Below are 15,231 nucleotides of genomic sequence, written 5' to 3' on the forward strand. Positions count from 1 at the left end.
GAGATATTTACGCGACGGTGTGCGCAAATGTACGTCGTCCGGCCTGTCCATTCGTAGAAACGCTGGAAAAGGGGTTTGTTTGAGTTTTCGCGGAACAAAATTATGTTTTCTCATACGTGCAAATTACAATCCGAAAGGTACCATGTCTGCAGGTTGTGTGTAAGTCGTAGTTCACGATTCTTTCGCATATTTTAGCTTGAGAAATTCAATTAGTTCAGTTAATTTCTTGCGTCATATGAACGGCCTCGCAATGTGTGCTTCGAAAACCGTTTTGCCAACGCGACGTCTGGCGCCAGATGTTGGCGCTTACGCGTGACGCCGACGCCGGATTTTCTGTGACACTGGTACTTGAGCGCAATCGCGTTAGTACTTACATAAGAGACATGGCAGGCTTGCTGTTCCACGAAATTTGTAGCTCACGTACTTCAATGTTGATTATAAAAATTATCGAGGCATTTGTTTTAAAATGAATAATGGAGGTGTCAAGGAGCTTAGGGTACGCAAGGAGTGAGAGATCGAACTCGGTGCGGTAGTCAAAACCCTGCGAGCAGTCAGGACCGGCGCCGTGCGTTAAGCGCTGGTGATGCGCCCGACTAACCGGCACTTCTTCGTTGCCTTTCATACGCTGGAGATGCGCCGGGCTAACCGGCGCTTCTTCTTCATTACATTTGTCCCTCGGAGAAATAGGCGCCATCGTGACGATCTAAGCATAAGGTAACATAGCGGGATCGTAGAAGGGCTTGAGCCGACCTACGTGAACAGTTTTGCGACCGCGACGGCGCTGATCAGAAGACGGGGCCACACAGGCCCGACGACAAAGTTCACGGGGGAAGTTTGGGCAATAACGCTGTAAGGTTCGTGAAATCGTGGGAGCAGCTTAGAAGAAAGGCCGGGAGCTACAGGTGGAACCCACAGCCAAACCAATGAATCGGAAGGGAAGCTTGGGGGGTCAGAGCCACCACGACGAAGCTTCTGGTCTGTCTGATCTGCGGTGGTAAGACAGCCGGCTAGTTGTCTGCATTCTTCAGCATGCTTCGCAGCTTGAGAGGCAGGAACGCATTCTGATGAATCAGGCTGGTAAGGTAGAATGGTATCGATGGTGCAGGAAGGTTCGCGACCGTACAGTAAGAAAAACGGGGAAAAACCAGTAGTGGCTTGAGTGGCAGTATTATAGGCGAACGGGACGAACGGAAGCACAGCGTCCCAGTTAGAATGGTCGGACGCGACGTACATGGCGAGCATATCGCCAACAGTACGGTTGAAACGCTCCGTCAACCCGCTAGTTTGCGGATGGTATGCGCTAGTGGTCCTGTGGATGATGTAACACTCCTTCAGAAGCGACGTCACGACTTCAGATAGAAAAGCGCGGCCTCGATCACTACGAAGTTCTCGAGGGGCTCCGTGACGAAGAACGAAATGCCGCAGTATGAATAATCCAATGTCTTGGGCAGTGGCAGATGGAAGTGCAGCGGTTTATGCATAGCGTATGAGATGTTCCACTGCAACGATAATCCAGCGGTTGCCAGCCCGGTACAAGGAAGTGGACCGTAAAGGTCGATTCCGACGCGATCAAAAAAACGGGACGGACAAGGGAGCGGCTGCAAAGGCGCGGCAGGGGTAGTAAGGACCGCCTTTCGGCGCTGACAGTCGAGGTATTAGCGGACGTACTTGCGAACGAACTTGTACATGCCATGCCAGTAATACCGGAGCCTAAGGCCGGTGTAGGTCTTTAACACGCCACCGTATGCACAATGGGGGTCAGTGTGGAACGATGCGCATAAATCGGCCCGAAGATGACGTGGTATTACGAGGAGCCATTGCCGACTCTCAGGGAGATAGTTGCGACGGTATAGAAGAGTTGGTCGCGAACAACAAAGTGATGCGCCTGCCGCCGTAGCGTCCTAGAAGCTGTAACAGTGGCAGGATCAGCGAGAAACTCCAAAAGCGGAGAAATCCAGGGTCTTTGCGCTGCACAGAGCGCATGTCATCGATGGCAAGTGCTGACAGGACAAAGTTGAGTGGGCAAAGACTGTGCGCGTCAGGTAAAATGGGCGAGTGGGAGAGAGCATCGGCATCGGTATGCTTGCGTCCAGAGCGGTAGACGACCTGGATGTCGTACTCTTGCAAACGGAGCGCCCAGCGTGCGAGGCGGCGAGAGGGGTCTTTCAATGAGGAGCGCCAGCACAGCGCATGGTGGTCCGTTACGACATCAAATTGGCGGCCGTACAAGTAAGGTCGAAATTTAGTAAGGGACCAGAGTATGGCTAAACACTCCTTTTCTGCAACAGAAGCGTTGGTGATGCACCTGACTAACCGGCGCTTCTTCGTTGCCTGTCATACGCTGGAGATGCGCCGGGCTAACCGGCGCTTCTTCTTCATTACAGAGGTAATGGTGGGCTTAGCATCAAACAACAAAAACATGCAAGACTTCACCCGTCATAGCTAGCCTCGAGATGCGACGCCGGTAACGTGGCTGCCGGCGTTCATCATCGCGTCAGCGTTGTGACACGCCCGGGGCGACTTGCACGAACATATAACCAAAATAATAACGAATTTAAGAATGCGTTCTTAAATGTTTCATAGACAATGCCTAGTCCACACAAGGACGCGTTCGTGCAATGAACTGTTCGTGCAAGCATTTAAGAACTTCCATAGACAGTACCTAGTCCGCACAAGAACTCGTTCTTAAATTCGTTATTATTTTCGTTATTAAATGCAAGCCGCCCCTGGTATCTGCCAGGTCTTCGTTCCTGCTGCGCAGGTTCAGTTGTCTCTTGTGTTGCGTCGTGTCATGTCGCCTCCACGTATTGTTAAAGCACCGTCGAAGGAGCTTGAGCGCAACTCGGGCAAAACTGCCCATTCTTTAGCACTTAAATAAGCAGCGATAGCATTTGAGCTAGGTTTCATGATTGGATTCAAGACTTCTGTTTGTAAAATTCAATAAAAGAACACCTCAAGACGATCCCATTCGTCATAATGCATGGAACATTTTAGAGTGCACGCTTTATCAACAAGCGTACATTCTACATAAGTTGAAATAAACCAACATTGTTAAAAAAATAAGTGCGCTTCACAATGTGATGCCGCTAAACATCAAAATCCCAGAATGATTTGCAGCATCACAATACTACATCTGACTGCGGCTTCTCTGTGCAGTTGGAGTTAGCATACAAATATTAGCAAATTCAGACTGAAAAAAGAAACATTAATTTGTTTTTATTTAATATGTGCCTATCGCTAATTATACTTTATGATTTCTGAACTGTGGAGCTGTACACTTAATACCTTCCTCCCGCTTATTTTTCAGCAAAAAGTACCGTAACAGACTGCCAGTCTCCATCACTGGGAACGGCCACACGCCATTGAATAAGGTAAGGAAGCATAACGAGAATAATGGGGGCGTAAAGTGCGCATTCGGAGTGGGAGAAAACCATGCCCAACCAGAATTTGCAACTGGACGTGCAGGTGGCAACGATAAAAGCGCCTCACAGTGCGGCTAACAAGTTGATCAACCCTCCGCGTCCTCTGGCGGGTGTCGAGAACCCCATCTTCAACCTGTCTGACGCCAAGTCGGACGACACCACCGAGGACATGAGCGAACGGGAAACGGTGCCGGACAGTGCGGACACTCCCATACCTAACGGCAGCAGCAACAACAACAACAACAACCGACCGCAGCAAAACGGCGGGGCGCTGTCCAATGGCAGGCTCGAGCCGCTGCGGAACGGAACCGCGGCGTCCCCTGGCGGCCCGTTGCCGCTGGGCAACGGCAAGCTGCTCAGCGTCCAGTGGCCCATTGGCTCCATACCCAGGAGGGTCAAGAAACTCAGTTGGGAGGACGAGCAGCCGAACAAGGTCGGTCTCGCTCGCTTTTGGTGACCAACAGAGGCCGAGAAAGGGGGGCGAGGTGCCTCCGTCTCTGTCGGTTCTTGAAAGGCAGTGCACATATCCTAGTTGTTTTGTTGTTCGTGTTCGAAAAACAATTGCATCCCCCTTGGTGCAGCTGCAACAGAGGTGAGGTTCGGATGCGTAGTCGATATCGAAACCGGGCACCGGGCTTCGACAAACGTTTCTCTCGAACTTCACTGATAGCGGGAAGTGACTCTTTAGACACAGTCTACAGATTCGCAACTATACATCCAAACCTAATAGCCCAAAAATGGGTGTTCTCACCATAGCGAGATGTGGACCAGAATGAATTTTAGTCCTATGTCAATCGCTCCACTCTTGCGTTCTGCCATACTGCGAGTTTGCATGTAGCATATGCTGAATCCGGCTACGGCATTACAAAACTACAAGAAAAAAATGACATATAGTCGATTTCTTTATGCACCAACTTCCTGACGGACAGCACATGAGAAGCAATACCTTAAAAAACTTTTCTGCCTTCCACTTCGTTTTAGTAAGACAAAAAGAAGCCACGCTTGATAAAATAACCTCTTCCAATTGAAAATTTTCTCTGCCAATAGAGTAATTGCGGGCAAGGCGCCACCGCCGGTATAGGCGGAGAATCGTACTAAAACGGCTGTCTCAAGCTGTTCGTGCAAGCTTGTGGAATAGATATGTAACTCCCACCTGAGAAGGGCGTTGCGTCACACCGCGTAAATGTCTGGGCCGCGGTATTTTGAATGTACGCAGACGTGGCAGGGCATGTACGTGAATTGCATTTGATGGTCACACTTTATCCTATAGACAGCCAGCCGTAGAGGAAGATGGGCCGATGTTTTTTTAATTCAAAAGCTTTTTCTGCATCATAAAAAAGATTACGCACCGTACGTGTAGAAAGGCCTAATTTACAAAGCATTTTTGTTTGTAAAAAAATTGTTTGCCACTAACTGTCCGTCTTCGCAACGATGTCTGCTGTCGCGGCTGGCTCGCACCTGATCTTACGAACGCATCTGTCGTACGAACAACTTTGTAAATACAGACAGAAGTTTCACAGTTCCTTCGTGCCCATTTAAGGCGAACACTGAAGCGAGATAGCAGGTTGCATTAGTAAATTACGTTTTCTCTATAGGCGCCTTGCGCTGAAGATTTCGGCAGTGACAGCGGCTCAACACAAAGCCTAGTGAGCGGTATACAATGGGAGGTACGCGATGCCCGTTTAACGATCGTTGTCGTGAGGCAAGAGCGTCCGAGATCTGGAAAATGTCGAAGTGCGCATGCTCCGCTTGGCTGGACATGTTTCCCGTCGACATCAGAAGCGCGAACATTCATGAACTTCCCCTCGTAAAAGCTCGACGCGGGACACTCGAACGAGCGGAGAAGCGTCGGTTGTTGTTGTTGTTGTTGTTTGGAACGCTGTTTCATTTTCTTTGCTTCTCTAAAGGCCAGTATTGGCGATGCCGGGGTGTTGAGTCAAAACGTCATGGAGCCCTTCAGCCGGTGCAAGATGCCTATGCAAAACAGCCCCTCTTGCGGTGATAAGTCGGGAAAGACGGAAAAGACGCGAGAACGGGCGATGGATGTCGGACGCCTCTCTAAAATTTCTTCACCAGTTCAGCGTGACGCCATGGATATTCTTATCGGTCAAAGTAGCCTTATACAAGAAACTCAACTGACGTCTTGGCGTCACACTGATGTAGCAGCGCAGATGTTTTGGTGGGAAACTCAGATGTGAAAGTTTCGTCTTCGTTTTCTATAGTTATAATTAAATTTTTTCCTGTCACAGACGAATGATAATAAAGTTCTGAAAGTATACTTTGCCAATCTGGGCTGATCTAGTGCGTTTTATTTTATATTTTTATGTTGTGTACCTCTAAGCAAATTCTACTTTGTCTGTCTAACTTCCTAGATCTACACTCATTCGCGGCTTTCACATTGATCCGACGTTTTATTCATAACGCAGTCGTAGCTGTGGCAACCAGACGGTGCTACGACGCCAGATGCCATCTTGGTGTTTATTATTACGTTGGGGAGTGGAGTACTCTTTCAAGATTTCGTTATCGTGTTCAAGTTGCACACTGACATCTAGTTGAAACTGTCACAAAGACTCTTTGGAAGGGAAATTAAAAATTGGGCAGATTCGGGAATAATTTTGCTGGCGTGATGCTATCGGCTATAGCTGGACAGTTCTTAACATGGACGCATTTCTTGTGGAGACCTGCCATCAAGTTGTAATGAAGCTTCCGTCACTAAATTAGCGTAGGAAGTTTCACGGGAACAAATTCTAAACGAAATCTGTATCTTGAACAAGTGCTAATTTCTCTACCTTTGCCACAGAATCTCTGGGAAAAAAAATTGCCAGATATATCTTCTAGTCCACCTTCCTTCCTTCGCCCCCTCATGCACTGCGCGTGCTGACTTCTTTCTTCTAATCGTTTACGACAATTTTTGCGCCCAATATTCGCCCACCTTCGTGTCAAAGGTTGTGATGGGGCTGCACTTATCTCTGCAACATATCTGTGTCCGCAATGACAAAGAGTACAGTGCGCAATTGGTGTCTGCTACCGGCCATCGCCCGGTAATCGTGTGGTTACCGCGCCCTTTGTTATTCCGTGAGTGGCAGGTGCTCGAATGGCAGCCAGCGATGAAACGCTCTTACGTATAAGGTGTCTTAAGAGTGCGACCCCTGAATCGTTATGTTGGTTAGTCTTGGTACACTCAAGTTTCCATAACGTGGACGCTAAAAAAATGATTTCGACAGCATTAGTAAACTACCTTTCTGCAATGGCCAAGAACGCCGCTCAAGTCGTTAGAGGAGGCTTCGTGAGCCAGAAAAGACGTAAATAGGATAGACGGGTGGCGACGTCGCCTTGAAGTTCTTGCACCATACAGCCGTGACGCCATGGATTTTGATGGCGTCTTCAAGGGCCTATAGTTAATTGTTTATAGGTAAAAATGGGCTGGCATTCTGTTCCAAAGGAGCCAGTGATTGAACAGGGCAAGTTTCGAGAACCTTTTACTTAGCCAACGCGGCCAAAATACGAAAAAAAAATGAATGCTTAAAAATCCGTGATGTCCCACTAATCTACCGGCGCTGAGGTATCGGCGCAAAAATTTTAAATAATAATGGAACTCTTTGCCTTTCATTTTCTCATCTGATAATCAACCTATCATTGCGAAATTAACAAACAAGGAGTTTTGAAAGAATACTTTGAAAGTCTAACTGATTTGTCGTTTCTGTTTAGCGTACCTTTAAATAAGCTCTTCAAGAGAGCACTTTCTTTGATTCTGAAAATGTCAAGCTTTACAGTGTAAGAAACTGTGGCATCTTTTGTGGCTTATCTTTTCCGTAAACAATTACCGTCAGCTCTCTTGCATGGCTTTCCTTTATATAACGCTGCGTGCCCGGTATCAGTTTCAGTTTCAGTTCAGGAACTGCATGTATGTATGTACCAGCATTCTTGACAGGAAAGTAACGAACGCGCGATGTTAAAGAAAGGAAACAAGAGCAAGAGAGATAATTATAGTCTGCTGACGAAATAAGCCCGTAGGGATGTAATTTTTTTTAGAGCGTAGTCCGCACTTTCTTTTTTTGTACGCATTGAAGGGGAACGTGTTACTTCTCTCACAGTTCTTGTCTGCCTCCTTCATTTCAGACGGCGTTGGACCCTGACGTCAGTGTCGCGCCGCTGACAGGCGGCAACCAGTCCCCCGACCACAACGAACTCACAGTGTACTTCTAGGTCAAACAGCACTGAAATGCGTCCTCCTCCCTCAAGTCCCTCGCACGAGAGCGAGGTCGCCGCAGGTTCAAGGGACCGCGCAATTCAGGCACGCACGTGCGAGGAGCAAAGTCGTTGTGATAAGTCTGCAACACGCCAAGCCGTCAGTGCCTTCCCGTCTCCGCAACTTGGCGACAGTGGTATGTCTTCCTCTCAAGCAACGGACACCCGAGCGGCGTTGTGCGTCAACGTTTGGAGTGCGGCATCGGAGTGCGTGTAGTGCAAGCCAAGGAACTGAAAGGAACACAAGTCACGCAGTTTTTTTGTTTTTTACCACGAGACTGTTGTGAGTGTAGCCGTCAAAGACGCTTGTAATGCATGATGCAGCAAGTGTCCTTCCAAGCATACAGTTGCGCAGAAGACCACCCCCAAAAAGAGAGGGAGAAAAAGAAGTCAGGGTTTGTGAAGGACACGTGTACTATTGTTGGTGCAAGACTTCCACACAGGAATCCAGAGAGTCGTGAGAGTGGTTCGGTAATGTGTTCTGCAACTTTCTTTTGCAGCTAAGGAACGTTCAACAAGCGACCTGCTGTTGCGCTGCCCTGACGAAAGTTAGACTCTGAAGCATTTCTGCTCGTTGTGCCCACTTGTCACAAGGAAATGATTGCATGAAATATCTGTCACAAAGTCAAGACCAGAAGGAACACATAACTTATCAGTAAGCACTGGAAAGCAAGGTTTTTTTTTGTTTTTTGCTTCTGCGATATCGAGATCACAATGCTGTCGTTGTGAACCTGAATCTCACAGAAAAACGGCTTTCTACTACTAACAGATGCCAGAACTAACGCTTAGAAAATTGGAACATTGTGACCTGTGTAACACCAAACAACTCAAATACGAGTGGCTATGCTTCAGCAAACAAAGACATCTAAATTACCCGAAGTAAGCATAAGAAATTACACTCATAGCGATGCTGTATGCACTTCATCGCTGTTCACCACGTTGCTGTCGACGCAAAGTTCGTCAAGTGCCAAGAACAAAACGCTACGATTCCTCCGCCTTTCGATGTGTGCATTTCGCGTGGTGGGCTATGCCAAAAGAAAAGGGGGGGAGGGAGAAAGAAAGAGTGCGCTCCTGAACTGTCCGACGGTTTCAAATTTCACCACAACCGGTCAGCAAAGCCACCAGGACTGCACTGACGCTCTTGCTTCTGAAACGCTTTGTAACGGCCGGCATTGCAGCTTTTCTATGCACCAAAGAAACGATAGCTGAGATGTGTACTACGCAATTTTGTATATAGACAAAAACGGAAACAAGATGTGAACTTTATATTTTGTACATATTGTTATAGTATTGTGTCGAGCCTATTGCGGGATTTCTTCTTGCCAGAATGCCTTAAAGAGTGAAAACAAACGTGTCTTGCCTTGCACTCTCGACAACAGTATAATGCGTATTTTCTTAGTGCGTTTCCAATGCCAATATTTTTGTAATGTATTTGTATAGTTCTTTTTTTATACGTTTCATTTTTACAAAGGAAGACGCAAAGCAGCGGCGACTGTAACAACGAAACACCTGGAAATAAAATTATGTGTTTCCATGTACAGAGGGTAATAAAATGTGCTCTATCTAAATATCCGCGTTAATATGGAGTATTCCTAGGAATGCAGCAATTGCTACTCACAGTGTCTGTGGTTCACCAGCACAGTCTCAATCGCTCATCAAAGAGCACGGATGGTCAATCGTGGTAGGCATGTGAACGAGGAAGACGGGCCGCAGCGATAAACACGTGCGATATACTGCGGAGAGTTCGAAATGGGATTAAGCAACGGATTATCCTCACCTCCTTCCACTGGACTTCCTATCTACCGCTGACAGAACGAGTGCCACTATACCAATATGCGCCACCGAACTCTTATTCACCCTGTTAATGCCTCTGCAATCGTGAGCGTCCTTTGCACGCCAGGAGCAGACAGACCACTTTCTTCGGTCTCAGTCTAGGACTATGCAAAAAGTTACATATTTCATTATCTGTGCCGTCTCTGCCCTTCTTTCTTAAATTGCCAATGACTGACCCGCATTCGGTAGCAAATTGCTACATATAGTTAAGGATTCAGCTCACTTATCACCATTCCCTCGTATAGGAGGAGGAGGAAAAACTTTCTTTGCTTTAATTGGTTAGAAATTAGCAGTGGCAGATGTAGTCGGCCGTCTTCACGGTCTTCCCCATCGGCGCAGGGTCGACGCCCCTATTCCAGGGCACCACTGAGGGTGGCTACTCGGATGAGCGTGTCTTACTAGTTCTTGCTGGACTTTCGGGTCGCTGCTGGAGAGCACCCTCTCCCACTGCTCCGCGTTCGGGTCTTTTATTTGAAGGATTTGTTGATTGTGAACGCATCCCCATGTAATCTGATATAAGGTGGCGTTGGCGCCGCACCAGGGGCAAATGTCTTTATACTGGGTGGGAAACATCTTGCTTAGTGTGTTCAGATTTGGGTAAGTTCCTGTTTGCAGCCTCCTCCAAGAGGCTGCTTCATGCTGATTTAGGCTGTTGTGGAGTGGAGGGTATTTGATTCGGAACCCCTTATAGTAATTCAGAATGTCAGTAGCTTGGGTCGACTGGTATGGGTTCCTCAGGGTCGGTGTTTGTGGTCGCTCGGTTTTTGTGCTCTAGAGCTGCCTTGTCCGCCCTTAGGTTCCCTTCTCTTCCAGCATGTCCCGGTACCCAGGAAATCGTATGCCTGACTTGTTGTTAGCCCTGCAGGAACGGAGGATGTGAAGCGCTCTGCGTCCTATTCTGCCGTTCATGTAATTCCGACACGTGGCTTGCGAGTCGGTGAGTATTTAAGGACCTTTCGGATCGGTAGCCCTCCACTGTCGCTAGAGCTACGGCTATTTCCTCAGCTTCCGTTACCGAGCAGTCCTTCATTGACGCGCTGCTGATCTCTTTGTAGTCCGGGCTTATTACTATCGCAGCTGTCTTTACTATGTTTGCTCCTCTTTGCTTGGCCTATACTGCAGCATCTGTGTATACTGTTTTGTTTTTTATGGCCAGGTACTTTTCAACGTATTTCGCCCTTGCGTCCCTTCGCGCCGTGTAGAGGTTTGAGTCCATGTTTCTGGGCAGGGGGCTAACAGTGCATGTTTTCCGATATTCATCAGGAATCCCCTCCGTTCTTTGGGTTTCTTCGATTGATTCCGCGAAGCCTTAGCAGTTCCCTTCCCGTTTTGGTCTGCTGAAGTCTCACGAGCTGTGCGATACTTCGGGATTCTTTTAGTTCTTCGAAGGTGCTGCTTGAACCAAGTGCCATTAGTTTCCCTGTCGATGTATTGTTCGGCAGGTGAAATGCTGTGTTGTACGCTTTGAGTAAAATGGTGTCTGCTTCTTGTATTTCCTGTTTGGTGCAGTTGAAGTACGGGAGCGAGTATGCGACCCTGCTGACCACCCGGTTCCCAACCAGTTTAAGTGTGTCTCCTTCTTTCATCCCATATCTCTTTTGTGACACCCGCGTGATCATGCGTGTTATTTGGGTTGTTGACTGCTTGAGTGTGTTCAGCGTGTGGGTGCAGCGCTGGTTGGATTCATCCACATTCCAAGGATCCGGATTTGTTGGCTTTCCGGTATCGGCTGCCTCTTTAGCCGCACGTTAAGGGTTTCTTTGCTTTTCTTGCCCCGTGTAATTCTCAGGAGCTCGGATTTTTTCGTTGAGCACTCAAGGCCTCTTTCCCCGTCGTATTCCTCCACGCAAGTGGCTGCTTCTTGCAGATATATTTCTTTTTGGCACAGCGAGCCTTTAGTGGTCCAGATGGTAATGTCATCTGCATACGTGGCGTGTTCTATGCCTTCGATGTTGCTCAGTTTATGCCCTAGGCCACTCATTGCAATGTTAAAGAGTATCGGGGAAATTACTGAACCTTGGGGAGTCTCCTTGTTTGGTGTGGGGAATTTTTGCGATCGGATTTCTCCCAAACCTATTGTTGCTGTTCTATTGGAGAGGAAGGCTTTGACGTATCCGTGTACTTTCTTCCCGTAGTCTAGGCTGTTTAGGCCTTCCAGGATTGCCTCGTGGCTGACATTGTCAAAGGCTCTTTTTATGTCTAGTGCCAATACAACGTGTTCTTTGTTGTATGGGATGTTGCCGACAACCTCATGTTTAATTTTGGAGAAGGACATCCTGGTGTCGATAGCTTGGTTCGGAAACCGGACATACTATGGGGGTATAGCTCGTTTTCCTTCGTGTACTGTTGTAATCTTCTTGTTACTATCCTCTCATATAGTTTGCCTAAGCACGATGTAAGGGAGATTGGTCTTAAGTTTGTTACCTGTAGCTTTTTGCCTGGTTTGGGGATCATTACCATCTCGGCGGGTTTCCATTCCTCTGGTACCGTTTCTGCAGCCCAGTGTTGATTGAGGAAGGTGGTGAGTTGTTCCACCAGTTCGTCCACTGGGTTTCGAATAAGTGAATTTCTGATTTTGTCCGCGCCCGCTGCTGTATTCTTTTTTACGCTTCTTATGATCGCGTACAATCTTCTTTTGTGATTGGCCTGTCCAGCAGCTCGTTTTCTTTCCCTTTGTGTTGTTCTGTGTAGGCTGCAGGGTTGTCATGTCCGAAACATTTGACTCTGACGTGCTCTAGCAGTTCAGAGTCCGGTCCCTCGAATTGGTGTATCAGGTGGTGTATGGCGTTATTTTTATCAGATTTTGTTTTTGTTGGGTCCAGGAGCGCCTTGAGTATGTGCCATGTTTTTGCCGTGCTAAGGGTTCCGTTTAGGGACTCGCTAAACTGTTGCCAGTTTTGCCTAGTCAGCTGAGCCGCATAGTCCTCCGCCTCCTTGGTTATCTCTGCGATTTTCTTTTTGAGCTTCCTGCTTAGCCTTTGTTTTTTCCATCTTTTAGTGAGCCCGCGTCTTGCCTCCCATAGCTTGAGTAGTAGCGAGTCCACCTCAGGTGTTTCCTCTGTTCTTTCTATTTCTTTGGTGTACTTGTCGAGCATCTCCCTGAGCTTGTTCCCCCAGCCTTCTAGGGACTCGATGTTTCCCTCTATAGTTTTGCATTCCTTCCTGAAGGCATTCCAATCTGTCACCTTGGTGGTGCCAATTTTGCGTTTTATTCTTCCGGTTGAAAATTGCGTTTTTAGGATGTAGTGATCGCTGCCCAGATTCCCCAGCAGGTTTTCCCATACCGCCTTGTCTGTTCCCCAGATGTATTGCCCTCGTATAACACTCTAACGTTGTGGAGTTGCCGGTGACATATTATATTTGCTGTGACGTTTTCTGATACCACAGTGAGTCAACCAACCCCGAGCTTCCCACCAGGCGAGAATGGTCACTTCATGGCAGAGCTTGAGCAACGGGAGGCGGACGGTCACTTGTGATAAGGAAGAGGAAGAAAAATCAGAGAAGCTAATTCAGACAAAAAGTACATATATATTAATCGTGACCATGTGAAGCCAACAGTAAGTGAAGCCAAGGAAAGCATCGGCGAAATTAGCTCTGATTGGAATCAAAATTCGGAAAAAAATAGAGGAAATGGAAATGAAAGTGAACGAAAAGATAACTTGCCGCCAGTGGCAGCGGAACTGACAACCTCTGTATTAGGCGTGCGTTAGCACTATCAGTTGTGCTACGGCGACGGTTATCAATCCGTCCGCTAACGTCGGTATTTATGTTTACTAAATTTAGCCTTCGGAGTGTTAGCCAGCGCCACTCAGAGCCATAGGGAACGGATATGGAACATCTTTTATTGCCCGATGGCGTCACCGTACACGTGCACTTAGGAGAATAAGCACGTGGCTAAAGAAAACCTCGTATGCTACCTAATGGCATCAATGCTACCAGATTCGAGACCTACGCTATGAATGAACGAGAGAAGGTAAACCGAGGGAAACAATTTTTTGTTAATCATTACCATATCAAGCCAACAGTCAATGAAGGCAAGCAAAGCATCGGGGGAAATTACCTGTGGTTGAAATTGAAAGTATGAAAATTATAAAGAAAAGGGAAAAAGTGAACGAAAGGCAGTGGGAGCCGGACCCATAACCTCCGCATTACGCCTGCGTTGAACGTATCCTGGTGCAGGTAATCCTTGTGTCACGGGCGACATAGGGCGTAATGGGCTTAGATTTTATAACAAAGGCAGACTGCGCAGTTTGGAACAATGTCGGTATTTGGCGTATTCACCGGTCTGGCCCGACATAAAAAATCGGAAGTGCGTGAGAAAAGCCACTTTCTTTATACAAAACTACATTTAAATGCATGAATAGTCGAGAGCGATAACTTAAACACTCGTTGGTTTTGCTGGTATCAGCTCACCAGAAGCTCACCAGGCGCCAGAAGCAGTGGACGACGATATGCCAGGTGCGTTTTGCAGGCCTATAAGGTGTTGCGGGTGGGAGAAAACGGTGACTCGCAGTGAGCCGGGGCAGACCGGTTAATATATAACATCGCATGATATGCAGCGCTTTCATAATGGAGGTGGAACACCTCGCTGCTGCAAAACATAAGGCATTACATACGAACGCGTTAGATAGGGGGCGCTTGGGTGGAGCAACTGCCGGCAACGTTTGCAAGGCTACAGGCCCACCTGCAGCAAGCAACAGTCCTCCTCCTCCTAGTGGGCAAATGACGCCGAGGTTTCTAATTAAGCGCTTAAAACAGTGCCTACACCCCCACAACTGAAACAGTACCTATACCAGTCATATCACGACGACTGAAATTCCAAATCGTGTCAATGCAGAAATACGCACTTTCTTAGTAGAACGCGCTATCATACAACAAGAACACTTGGTGATTTGTGCAAGGTGAGCCAGGCTTTGAGTGTGGTGGTCTCTATCATAAAACTCGTTCTTGAGAACTTGCCGGTGTGTTGGTGCGCAATACTTCCTCATCGTGACCGTGATAACAGCGTTGACGGCACGAACAAGGCATACATGACACAATATTGCAAGCGGCGCGGGAACGGGAGAAATAATAAAGGAACACATGACACGGTCACTGGCACGACATTTATGATGAGCCTCGAACATGGCCCATGCCCAGATTGGAGAATGTGCGAAGAATCAGGCGGCTGGTGGAAAACGTCGAAAACATCGAAGACGACGATGAGAAACAAAATAAACAAAACATAAGCACGATGCAGCAACACTGTCTCAATCAATAATTTTAAATGAGAAAATTGAGCTTCTTCGAAGAAGAATATCATCAAACTTACCGTATGCTTGTGAACATAAAGTTTTTTGTGAATTAATACATTTTAACGCAGTAAGACTAGTCTACTTAAACCGGGGGAACCTGAGCGTGCTGAAGTTTGCGCATGTATTTTGGATTCGTGATATCGTACAGAAACGGAATAGTGTGCATCTCAAGTAAAATTACCTCATACCCGACCCCCAGCATAACTTCTTTATTGTCCCAAAATTTATAGACGAAATTTCATTTCAAATGTGTCATATCTTTTTTTAATATCTCACCTTCAATTAATGAATGCACTATACTTGAATCACATATCCTCAGCCCCTCTCCTCCTCCTTTTAGGCACTCTATCACTGCTGGCTTCTTGTCCTTCCTCCCGTGCTGGGTGACCGCTGTTGTGCCATTACCACAAGCCCGGAATACGAATCTACAAGAT

The 15,231-nt window shown here is 47.3% G+C and overlaps 1 protein-coding gene across 1 annotated transcript in view; it reads left to right on the forward strand.

Moving 5' to 3' along the window:
- Positions 1–9,251, forward strand: part of LOC142573086 (protocadherin-15-like) — a 295,821-nt gene extending 286,570 nt beyond the window's left edge. The window contains exons 14-16 of the mRNA XM_075682599.1: positions 3,308–3,371; positions 3,466–3,855; positions 7,542–9,251. Coding sequence (XP_075538714.1) covers positions 3,308–3,371; positions 3,466–3,855; positions 7,542–7,628 — 541 coding nt within the window. The 3' untranslated portion in view covers positions 7,629–9,251. The remainder of the gene's footprint in view (positions 1–3,307; positions 3,372–3,465; positions 3,856–7,541) is intronic.
- The last annotated feature ends 5,980 nt before the right edge of the window (positions 9,252–15,231 follow it).

Source organism: Dermacentor variabilis, chromosome 2, assembly GCF_050947875.1.
Source record: "Dermacentor variabilis isolate Ectoservices chromosome 2, ASM5094787v1, whole genome shotgun sequence".
NCBI lineage: Eukaryota > Metazoa > Arthropoda > Arachnida > Ixodida > Ixodidae > Dermacentor > Dermacentor variabilis.